Source organism: Lithobates pipiens, unplaced genomic scaffold, assembly GCF_037356315.1.
Source record: "Lithobates pipiens isolate NorthernLeopardFrog02 unplaced genomic scaffold, aLitPip1_a1.2 Scaffold_3, whole genome shotgun sequence".
NCBI lineage: Eukaryota > Metazoa > Chordata > Amphibia > Anura > Ranidae > Lithobates > Lithobates pipiens.
Window position 1 is genome coordinate 178434581 of NW_027507790.1, and position 13008 is coordinate 178447588.

General features: G+C 43.0%; 1 protein-coding gene across 7 annotated transcripts in view; it reads right to left on the reverse strand.

Annotated features, from left to right (window-relative positions):
• POC5 (POC5 centriolar protein) overlaps positions 1-13008 on the reverse strand; it is a 72615-nt gene that overhangs the window by 39621 nt on the left and 19986 nt on the right. For all 7 annotated transcript variants that reach the window (XM_077462555.1, XM_077462552.1, XM_077462554.1 and 4 more), the window contains 3 exons: positions 11637-11750; positions 9794-9999; positions 3782-3958 (listed from right to left, as the gene is read on the reverse strand). In XM_077462555.1, the coding sequence (XP_077318681.1) occupies positions 3782-3958; positions 9794-9999; positions 11637-11750 (497 nt within the window). The remainder of the gene's footprint in view (positions 1-3781; positions 3959-9793; positions 10000-11636; positions 11751-13008) is intronic.

A 13008-nucleotide genomic window follows, 5' to 3' on the forward strand; every position in this document is an offset into this window, starting at 1 on the left:
ATAAGTTCCCCATTAGTCATTTCTTACACATTCTCACTATTTACATCAGGGCTCGACAAATCCCGGGCGCCAGGTCGCATTTGCGACTACAATTTGTGTCCTGGCGCCTGGGGTGACACAGCTAGGGTATCCTGTCTCAGTGTGGACCCCGACCCCGCCATGCGATCGCATAGGGCCGCGCAGGCCAGTAATTGAGGCCGCGGCTTTGCGGACTTCTGAAGTCCTTCTGTAATCTGGTGCAATCTTGTGGTGGCTGTTGATATTACAACACATCCATGCCTGTTTTCACTGCCCGCCCATGTCCTTCCCAAAGTGAAGAAGAGAAGTGATTGCCAGTCATCTGGCGCCTTTTGCCCAACAGTGAGTGTGGTGGCTGGCTTAAATAGCTTCATATAGCCTTTTTTTTCATAATAGCTTTTATTTTTTAAAAGTAAAAAAACTTACATTTTAATTAAGGGAAAAAAAAAAACGTATTATTTGTAATCTCCCTGCTCGGCCCCTTTCACGCAGGCTGTCTTATCAGGTTCACCTGTCAGTTTTTCAGACGGACCTATTAGGACCCTTAGCGGGGATATGGCGGTAAATAAGCGGGAATATGGCGGAAATAAAAACAGTCATATTCTTTAGTTAACCATCATTAAACACTTGGTGTCACATCAGAATATATTCACTACCTACACAAATTAAATGCCTATATATGTTTGGTTCTAGTTGTCTCTGTTAAATTAAAGATTGGTTAATTTTTATATTGAAAATAAAGCTTTGGTCGGTTGTGAAAAAAAAAATAAAAAAAATAAACCTGGCTCCTAACTTTTTTTAGCTGGCTCCTAGATTCCAAACAAATTTGTCAACCCCTGATTTACATTATATTTGATCATACATCCCTTCCTCTCATAGATGATCACTACGTGGATCACATTATTTTTGATACTAATGGGGGTACACCCTTGGGGACCAGTGTCTGCTATTTGAATTCCATCGTTGTGTGTCTGGGCAGTCCACCTCAGCTCCTGGGGGCTGATGTTCCCTCGGTCGGCTTCCAGTCCGCCATGTCTATGCCCCAACTCATAGATTAATCTGGAAGTAGTTTGGGAAAATTGGGTTCTATCCCTCCCCCCTTTTTCCTCCCCCTCCTTTCTCCCTTCATAGACCCACTATATATTTTTTTCCAACATATTGTTTTTAATATTTATAGACACCTACTTCATACCTGCTCCTGAAGAGTGGCAGTCGCCACGAAACGCATCAAGCCAATAGATGCCCTCCCTTCTATACTATATGATCATCTTTTGTTACCTTACACACCAAATGGACTGTACCAACCAATTATGACTATAACCATTTACCATGGAGACACGTTGTGGTGAATTTGGTTATCTACAAATGTTTACAGTATGAACCAACTTTGTTGCTTTACTATGGGATTGTGAGTCAAATAGTTGCTCCCCTATGCTTACAATTACATCATTATTTTATCTTACATATCAATTGATTTTTATCAATTAATCTAGGATATAATTATCTATTAGAGATCTGCCCTGAATGAATTTGTTCTCTACAGTAGTAGAGTATGAACTAATCATGTTATTAATTGTATTTCTGTTACAATATTAGAGACTAGTCTCCAATGAATTTCGGGTTTTTATATTATTTACAGTATGAACTATGATTTTTTTTTCTGTTAGTTTGTATATACAATTAAATAATTTAGTGCCAATTGATGTCATGTGAGGTTTATATGCAAAGTTTTTGGTCCTATTATACTATTTTGGGTACCTGCCATATTCATTATCACTGTGTTATCTCCTGGGTGCATGCCTCATATAAAGTCCCACTTGTTTTGTCTAAATTATTTGTATGATATGTATTCATGAACTCAGTAGTGATTACAATACATCTTTTTAGTAGCAATAGGGCGGCACAGTGGTGTAGTGGTTAGCACTCTCACCTAGCAGTAAATAGGGTCACTGGTTTGAATCCCAACCACAACACTACCTGCCTGGAGTTTGCATGTTCTCCCTGTGCCTACGTGGGTTTCCTCCGGGTACCCCAGTTTCCTCCCACACTCCAAAGACATGCAGGTAGGTTAATTGGCTTCTGTCCAAAATTGACCCTAGTATATGAATGGAGACCTTGGATTGTGGGCTCCTTAAGGGTAGGGACCAATGTGAGTGTACAATGTACAAGGATAAGGACAATTGTAGACACTCACTCAGGTTGAACTGGATGGACTGGTGTCTTTATTCAACCTTACTAACTATGTAATAGGATGTCCTGAAGAAGCCAAAGGCGAAACGCGTAGCGATCCTTTGGTGCTGACTTTGTACTCTTGTATAAATGGCCTCTAGCCAGAAGGGACCTTCTAGGCCTACCTTGTAAACAATCTTTTGCCCATCCATGTGATTTCTTTGTTACAGCTCCACAATTTGTTCTCTTTTATGAGACAATGTACCTTTTGAATATGTTTATGTTATATCTTGTTGTATCATGTGTGTTTTTATGTGATTCAAATAAATTATACATTTTTACTAGAATATGAGACCATTGTTTCTTTCCCATTTGGGATCCAAGTGGCAAACTTTAAAGTCCTCTTTCCTCTTTTTTTTTTTTTTGTTTCTGTTCATGTATTCTGCTACAGATATTTGGTTAAAAAAAAAAAAAAAAAATCTGAATAAGCGTATATTGATTGGTTTGCGCAAAAGTTATAGCTTCTACAAAATAGGGGACTTTAAATAGTTTTTATTGGTAATGGCGGCCATCTGCGATTTTTAGTGGGACTACAACATTGCGGCGGACAAATCTGACCCTATGTGGCACTTTTTTGGGGACCAGCGACACCAATACAGTGATCAGTACCAAAAAATGCACGGATCAATCTATAAATGACACTGGCAGGGAAAGGGTTAACACAAGGGGGTGATCAAAGGGTCAACTGTGTTCACTGGGTGTTTCCTAACTGTGTGGGGATGGGCTCACTGGGACAACACAGAGATCACTGTTCCTGATTACTAGGAACAGCCGATCTCAGTGTTTTCCCCTGTCAAAACAGGGATCCACCTTGTTTACATAGGACGGTTAAACGGCAGACATCCAGGTACATTGTTTCGTGCAGCCGGGCCTCCCTGCCGCAGTCACAGCAACAATTTTTTCATTTCCTTTTGGGATGACGGTTTTACAAAAATAAATAAAAGCTGATCATTGTAAGCACCCCTATCTGAGTTAAATGGTTTGTCTCAATCCTCTAACTGCCGCTTCTGCTGCACAGGTTTGTCTGTTAAAGTTATAAAATAACAAAAATACTAGCCGGACGACCAGATGAAAAAGAACAAAAAATAAAAAAATTCAAAAGAAGGAAACTAATGCAGCCAGCACATCTAGGAATTGTCAAACTTCAGTATATCATTTTTGGTTTTAATACTGCTTTAATTAGCGGTTTCAGAGTTGCACCGATACACCTTCAAAGCCAATGGAGTGCTCCGATCTTCTTTGCCTTTTCTTCAGCTCCTTGTGCTCCAGGCTCAAAAATCTGTTGAAACTAAGCTATATCCTAGGTTGGTGCATTGTTGTGCAGACAGACAAAAACGGAGCACCACTGTGAACTCAGGCATCCCCTAAGATGCATTTATACAACCCTGAAGCAGCCGATTAGCTTGGATACAAGCTGGGCAACCCCTAATGATCAATGTGTGGGTCTAACCGCAGGAGTCGATTACTTACATTTGGTAATTATAGTGCGTTTATATAAACCAACCAGTCTATTTTACATTCAGAACCGTGTTACCTCATCCTTCCTGCGTATAGATGTTTCATAGGTCTGCAGCAAGCCCTTGAGGTTGTCTATCTGGTTGCTCAGATGAGTAATGTGCTCAGCATGCTTCTCACTCTGTTGCTTCATCTCCAGTTTGTGATTCTCAATTATTGTGAGTTTCCATTTCCTTAACTCAGTCATCATATTTTTCTAGGAAAAAAAAAAAAAAGGAAAATCAAATATATGCAGTATCTTTTTAATATATATATATATATATATATATATATATATATATATATATATATATATATATATATATATATATATATATATATATTCCCAACTACACTATACAAATCTGCCCCACACCACCACAGCCAGTGATAAAATTGATGGTCTATTGTAGTTAGCAAACCAATAACCTGCATTAAAGCTGTAATTCTTGATATACCAAGCTCACGCTGCATGGCCATCACTGGCATAAGAAAGTCAAACAGAAAGAGGAAGCCCAAGTTGGGGTGAGTGACTAAGTAAAAGTAAATCTTGTATAAAACTGGCCCATTTGACCTTCATATTGTACAAAATTAGATACAGCTCAAAGCCCATTTTAAATATAACTAAGGCAAAAGGTATTTTAGTTTTGGATAGAGTGGAGAGGGGTTCAGACACCTGTCAGGGAGAATCACTCTCTATTTGTCAATTTACCATTATCACCAAAACTAAAAGAAAATCCCAAATTCTTTTATGCACCGTTTCCTGTGTAAATGACACTGGCAGTGGAGGGGTTAACCACTAGGTGGCAGTGTAGGGGTTAAGTGTGTCCTGGGGCGTGTTTCTAACTGTGGGGGGGGGGGGTGGCTGTGTGACACGTTACTGATCTTTTCTCCAATCACAGAGTAGAGATCAGTGACACTGTCACTAGGCAGAACGGTTCTTCCTCCCCATGAGGCGATCGCAGCTATCCTCGCGGCGATAGAGTCCACAAACCCACAACCCAACTCAAGGAGCTTGCCGTGCATGCTGGCCTGTACAAGCCCTTCTGGCGATCTATATCGGCATGAGGCGGTCGGCAAGTGGTTAAAGAATTAAACAAAAAAAAAAAAAAAAAACACAGATTCTGATGGTTTTTGTGCTTACAAACACCAGTAGTATTCATTTTATGCTGGGTTGGATAAACTATGTATAAGCAATGCCCCCATTTTTCATTCATGATAAATGTAGAATTCTTTAAAAGAGTGAGGTTTCAAAGAAAAAAAAAATGGGAAAAAAAAAAAAAATTGAAAAAATAACTTAGCACTGCATACAATTAGGAACAGGTAAGCAGATGGGATACATGGCTTATAAAGAGCTCATAATTCACAATTTAAAGTTACACCTACAACCTTATCCCTGCGCCTGGGTTCACGTTGTTGCGGTTCAGACACAGCATTGAATTCACACAGGAATCGCAGGACATTCCTGAGCGAATTATATGCAGTGTCTCTGGGTTGCGATTTGAGCCGTGGATTTGTATAGCTTAAATTGCACCGCAATTACACCAAACTGGTGCAGGACCCTTTTTTTTCCCCCACACCTGAATCAGATCACTGCATTTTGCAAACCACTTGAGAGGCGCCCACAATAGTTTTGCATGGACAGGGTGCAATTTAAATGTGGTGCTGAATTTGCAGCAAATTCGCATTGTATCTAGTGTGAACCTAGGCTGAGAGAACTATGGAGCCAAACTTACACTTTAACTATACACCAATTGGCCATAATTTTATAACCACTGACAGGTTAAATGAATAGTATTGAATTATCTTGTTACAATCTGAAAGTTGGTGGGATATATTAGGCAACAAGTAAACATGTCCCTGAAAATTGATGTGTTGAAAGCAGAAAAAAATAAAATAAAAAAATAAATAAATAAATGGGCATTGCAGTTTGTTGTGCATGGGATGCATAGCCGCAGGCCGGTCAGAATGCCCAGCCAAAAGCAGCTAGACTGGGCATATGAGCATCAGAACAGGACCATGGAGCAATATGAGATGGTGGCTTGTCTGATAAAATAGGATTTTAGACTTACTGTAAAACCCGTTTCTCTGTGTTCATTGACAGGCACAGCGCTCCATTATTCAGAACCATAGGGTTATATCGCCCCCTACAGGAGTAGGACACTAGGCAGAAAAAAGGACTTGGCTATGCTTATGGGCAGTCCTAGATAATATACACACCACTCTCTACTATAGGCCTTTAGTTTAGTAACAAGCAGTGTCAGAAGCATTAAAAACTCCTTAGAGGGGTGGGTGCTGAGTCTATCAATGAACTCAGAGAAACAGATTTTACGGTGAGTCAAAAATACTATTTTCTCATTTGTTCATTGACAGACACAGTGCTCCATTATTCAGAACCATAAGGACGTTCCAAAGCAGTGCCAACATGAGGGGTGGGACAACGAAAAGTCCCAAGGCTAAACACAAGAGCCAACCAGGTAACAGGAACTCAACACAGAAATAAACTAGAGCCCAATCTGAACAATACCCCTTCAAGAGAGAATAGACACTCTAAACAGCAGCCTACAACACCTTGTGGCCAATAGAAGCATCCTCAGATGCCAACACAGCCACGTTGTAGAATTTTTTGAAAGTGTACACAGAGGACCAAGTGGCCGCCTTGCAAACCAGCACAGCTGAGGCCTAATGATGGAAGGCCCAAGAAGCAATACACAGCCAAGTAGAATGCGCCATAACAGGGAAAGGAGAAACCCAACCCCTGCTAAGAATAGAGTCATCGTCTTTCTGAGCCATCTAGAAAAGGTCACAGAAGAAGCAGACAGCCCCCTTTTTGGCCTGTCCGTGATCACAGTGAGTCTGATCTCCGAAAAGGCCCTGTGACTGCCAAATACACACAAATCGCCCGAACACATCCAGGACATTTTGACCTGGGACACAGGGAATGCAATGCAATGTCAATCAAAAGGAATCAGGAGGAGGGAACCACAGACAAGGGCGAAGAACCACTTCTTCTTTGTGGATCCCCAGGTAAGAAGTATGACATGGTAACGCCTACAGTTTTGACACTCTGGCAGCAGAGGTGATAGCAACCAAAAAAGCCACCTTCTGGGACAGAGCAAGCAGAAGAACATCTGAATATTTTCAAAGAGAGGCTTCTGTAGAACCAAACGCACCAAGAGTTGATCCCACAGCGGTAGAAGTGACCGCACCGGTGGAGGCAGATGTCGAACCCCTTGAATAAGAGTACACCCAGTGAGTCCGAGACCAGGGGGACGCCAAAGAAAACCACCAAGGCCGACACCTGGCCCTTGATGGTACTCAAGACTAAGTTCTGCTCAACACCCCCCCTCCCCATGAAGGAAGGTCGAAATCATAGCCATCGAAAAATAAAAAGGGTAAATGGCAAGCGCCTCACACCAGGATATGTATGCTATCCATGTCTGGTGGTAAATCTTCCCAGAGGAAGGCTTTCTAGCCTTCAGCATCATCGTAACTTCAGCATCTGACTCATAACAGCCAGGCCTTCAAAAACCAGTGACTGAAGCAGGCTGGAAGATCGGCCCTTGGGACAGTAGAACCTCCCCGAGAGGCAGTCGCCAAGGGACGTTAGCGACCAAGCACACTAGGTCAGCATACCAAGACCGGCAAGACCATCTGGGCCCACTAGAATGACTGGAATCCCTTCAGCCTCGATCCTGCGCAAAAGTCACGGCAGAATCTTGAGAGGAGGAGAGGTGTAGATCGACTATACCCGCCACATGGGGCCACCAGAGTGTCTGCAGTGTCCACCAGAGGAGCCCGTGACCTTGCCAGAAACCTCAGTATCGGTCCGTTAAGCCGGGACACCAACAGGTCTACCTCAGGAGTGCCCCATGAAACATGTCCTTGTGAAGGGACCACCCCATGGACCAACACTAGCCGACTGAGGCAACCGCCTGCACTTTCTTGCATTTTTCCACTCCTAGAATGCATACGGCGGAGGGGGCCCAGAACAAGGCATTCAGCATCCTCCAGTGGGCAGGCTACTGTCGGGGCTGCCAACACACTCTTCATTCTGCCTGGTGATTGACATAGACCACCGCTGTGGCATCGTCCGACTGGATCCATACCCGGAGCCCCCATACAAATCATGGGACATTGAGTGATCAGACTATCGATCAGCAAGTCCGGAATCCTCCAGCGTCCAATGACCCTGAACAGAACCCAGTCCCAGGACACCTCTCCACCCAGAGACTGGCATTGGTGGTGACCACTGCCCAATACAAAGGGGAGAAGGGATGTGATCGGTCGAAATCCCGGAGAGCAAAGCCACCAGACCAGGGACTCCTGGTTTTCTGGCTCAATCGAATCTGGCCCAGAGACCTTGGGCACTTTAAGCCAGGATCTCACTTGAAAAGGTGCTTGTATGGAACTGCGCAAATGGTATGACCAACACCTGTAGGACTGCAGAGAGGCCCACGTGCGAGACAACAGTAGTTGAAACGCAGCATGCAACTTCTGGAGTTTGTCCAGAGGAAGAAACACTCTGGCCAGAGATAAAACCAGAGTCAGGCCAGATAATCCAATTTTCTGGAAGGAATTGGAGCAGACTTCAGGTAGTATAGAAGCCAACTGAAACCGGAGGTGTGTAGCCAAGGACTCTGCTCGCAGAAGATCATCCAAGCAGCACAGGACCGCAGTCCTCCGCTTACGTAACAGCGCCAGAACTGGGGCCAACACCTATGCTAGTATGCGAGAACAAAAGTCAACACTGAGCTGAAAATGCTCTTTTCCCACAGTGAAATGGAGGTGTTGGTGTTAGGCACATATTGGAGTGCGTAAATAAGCACCGTAATGTCGACAGAAGACCGAAAGTACTCATACTGAAGGAACGCCACGACCGTATGGATGTACTCCATTCTGTACCCACTGGAACTGGGACAAGCACACCCTGAAGCAACAGGGCTTGCACAGCCAAGAACTGTCCGGTGACAGACACTTGGAAGGAAAAAACCCTTTTCGGGGGTTCAAGGCTGACCCAGACTCCTCACAAGGAGCACCGGCAGAGACTCCGCACTGGGGAGCTTACTAATACCTCACACGGTGGGCACCTGGCTGAGACCCCGCACAGGGGACACCACTGGGCCCTTCACAGGGGACACTGGCTGAGGCCCCTCATGGGGGTCATCCACTAAGGCCCCTCACGGGGGGCGCCTACAGAGGGCCCACTAAAACACCCCAAAAGGAGGTTAGCCTCAGAGCCCCCACAGCGCTGCCGCTGTGTATTTTATATAATTACACACACACACACACAGTGCCTTTCCTTTTTATTTTAAACTGAATAGGTTGTTTTACAAGGTAGAGCCAGCCATGCATGGGCTGAAAATTGGACGGTTCAGCAGGGACTGGACAAATTTCAATCCAAGTATGGCCACCCTGGTTGTATAGATGTCAGTCTACTGATTGTACACAGTCAACCAACCTGTCAGATTTTTCCCGATCAGTGCCGCTGGTAGCACTGATCAATGTATTCTGATGGAGGGGAAGACTCTCTGCAGTTAGAATAAAATAGCACAGCGGGATTAATTCTCCCATTCACATCAAATGTGTGGATGGGGGAAATCGGATCATTTATTTTTATTTTTTGCATTCAAGCCACTGGTCAAACGAAAAAAAATAAAAATAAATATAAGCTGCCTAAGCACTGATACTTTAAAGGATCTGCTACTGACGGCTTGGTGCCAGATACCACAGCACACCTTCAGAGGTAGAGTCCATGCTTTGATGAGTCAGGGGTGTCTTGGTGGCAAAACCTAATATTAAATGGGTCATCATAATTGGTATATGTTCATTACTAGTCGATTTTTAGTTTTTACTAAAACTATACAGCTTGCATACAATTTCAGAGGGTGAAAAAAAAGGAGGCAAATATACGAGCTGGTATTTCCACCAACAAAATGTAGGTACTCCCTGAACCCTAAGGATATCTTAACATAGTAAATTAACCAATGAATGGTGAAGAAAAAGAAAACAAATATATAAAAAAAATTAAAATCACCAGAAATCTGTGTACCTTAAGATTACCACTCCATAGGTCAAGCAAATCTTCCACCTGTTGCATGTTTTCAGCAGAGACGGGGAGCTCTGTTACTCTGACCTGTTCCACATGTGACCTTGTAGAAGAGGAGGAGGACCCATGAAGAGACATTTCCTCTGAGTGAAGCGGAGAGAAGGCCTCCATGCCAGAATGAAATGGTGATCTCTGAAATACTATCTGATCTATAATAAATAATAAAAATAATTGAAGCTAGTGTCCAGGTGGGGAGGAAAGTATGGAGTCTGAGCTTCATAGTGAATTAATAACTTTCCCTTTTTTTATAAAATGTCTCCATCTGTGCACAGAAGTACAGCGTGGTAGTCGGTGACTCCTCGGTTTGCTATTGCAGTGGAGCACCAAAAACTTAGACTGAAGTAACAAAGTGGTATTAAACCCAAAACCAAACATGTAACATATTGCAGCTTAGCAACCATTAGATGTGGTAGCTTCATTAGTTTCCTTTTTTTCTAAAGCCCCCCCATCTGGTTTCACCTGGTGATCTGGCCAGTAACACACCTATATAAAAGAACATCCACTCTGGATGAAGGAGCACAGAGACACCTTTGGACAGAAGCATTGTCAGTCTGGGGGGAGGGGAGTGTTAGATGGACTACTGGATTTAGATAAAACTAAACAAATTGAAGCCAAAACCAAACTATAGCCAACACTCCCCCTACAGCCCCTCCTAATGCTCACCCAACCCCTCTCTCAATCCAGCAATGTTCCATGTGGGGACAAGGTGCTTTGGCACCCCCTCCATGCATGCTCGGATAAGGGTCTGGTATGGATTTTGGGGGGACCCACGCCGTTTTCTTCATTTTCCTTTCATTGCCGGCATTTCACAAGTTGCATACAAGTCCCACCCAAATCGCATCTACATTATATAGGTGTGACTTTTGAAGTTTTACAGGGTTTACATTGGGTCTAAGGACTTCAAGTCACATGAAAGTCGGACCAAAGTAGTGCACACATATGAACGGTTATCATAGGGAAACGTGGAGTGCAATTTGTCATGAGACTTTGGGGTCCAAAGTAACATGACAAGTTGCACAAGTGTGAATGAGGCCTTGATAATCACGCAGTTTTGGGATAAAGGTTTTACATAAATAAAAAACGTTGACCATGGCAAGGACTCCTGTCAGTGGTAAATGGTTTGTCTCAACCCTCAACCCAACTGCTACATCTGCAAGACAACTTGTTCTGCTGAAAAACAGGCATCTAAGAACTGGTAACCTGCAGTATAATAAAATGTTTGTTTTGGGTTTAATACTGCTTTAAGATCATTTTCTTACTTTTGCAGTTTTTCCGCCATGGCATAAGCAACTTTGGTTTCACATTTTGTCTCTTTAAAGCGATTGTAAACCGCTGGATATTTTTTTTTTCTTGCGAGGTAAAAAAAATAAATGTGCTATGCGATGCATACTAGCAATTATGTGAAACATACCTAAAAGAAGAAAAAAATAAATAAAAAAAAGCATTCCAGCGATGCGATCGCTGCAGGCCACTTCCATCTTCACCGGTCTTGCTTTCTGGTTCGGGGACTCTGGCTCTGTGAATGGCCGGAGCCACAATGACATAACTCCCACGCATGCCCGTTCACATCATAGGGCTCTGAAGGGACGACACGGGTGGTGGTTCCTTCAGAGCGCATGCACCAGTGATGTCACTGGCTGCATATACACTAAATATCTCCTAAATGGTGCATGTTTAGGAGATATTTACACTACCTTATTATAGGCTTACCTATAGGTAAAATTTTGAGACAGAAGTACTTCCTCTTTAAATAATAATGTTAGGAATTGATGACAGGATACAATACCTTGTTGATTCCTTGGTCCTAGAAGAAGATCTGCTGTAGTTGTAGGATTTTCTAATTGATTCTCTCTTTCTGAATGTTGTGGAAGGTCTGGTGTGGATGAAGTCTGGCTTCTTTCTGTAAAGTAAAGTTACATTACAATGTACATTTCATTTTCAAGAGACTGGAAAGTAACAGCTATAGATGCACACAGACAGACTGACGTATTAAGCTATTACCAATCGATCCAAATCAAAGAGTCCAAGGAAGGCTTCAAGTGCAACTGAACCCTAACAAGGAATGAATTAATTTTGTTCAATAAGTGCAAAAAATAAAATAAAAAATAAATGCTCCTTCCAGAAATCCAGTAAGCTCCTAACCTTACTATTCATTTTGCTGCAATGAAATCTCAAATCATTTTATCTGCCTTGCCCAGTTCTCCTCTGTGGACTAAACAACACCACCCCTTATGTTACAGAGAGGACAAGGTGTTCTGCAGTCTTCTCCTAGGGTGAGGGCACTGCTCCTCCATAGATCCAGTACAGTGAGTGGATAGAATAGCAAAATAAGGGGGCGGGGGGGGGGAGTTAGACTGAAAAAGCTGCAACGTTTTTGTTCTTGAATTTAAAACACCTAGGAGTTAAATATTATAGGAGGATGGTAATTAAAACGGTAATATAATATATCTAGGGGAACGGAAGCTGGCATGTTTTACATGAAAATAAGAAAGCAAAGCAATAAAGTCTTGAACAGTCATAAAATTATTCTGTTATATAAAATAGGAATATGCAGGAGAAAGAGGAAGGATGATCTCAACAATATAAATTACACTAATAGTTTATTATGTTCTCCTGGCTCCAGCTTCATGGATTAATAGAAAGCGTTCAGAGAATGGGTAATAACAAAATGTACTACATGAGGTAATAAGATTACCATGTACAACAATAATGTAATCTGAATACACAGGAAAATGCAATATATGCCCCATCCAGTGGCATAACATCCATGTGTGCAGTGTCTGCAGGGCAGACAGGCCGGGAAAAGGAGCCACACAGTGCTCTGGTTCACACTGTACACATGGAGGAGAAATGTCTCAGCTGCGCCTCTCACTGCCTACTGCCTGGGCTCTGTGATGTCATAGGATCTGACTCACATTTACGAACAGATCCTCACAATGTCCAGAAGCTGCAGGCAGCTGTCTGGGTCTCTCCCATGCTGCTAAGATGAGGTCTGTGAATTTAGGGAGGGGGGGGGGGGGAATTGTGCAGATTGAACTGGGGGGGGGGGGGGGGGGTTCTGCTCTCCATGTAATTTATCCTGGGTTGCCCCCCCCCATGTACTGTGCCCTTCATGTAATAAACCCTCCTGAGCCACCCAATGAATGTGCCTTGCTGTG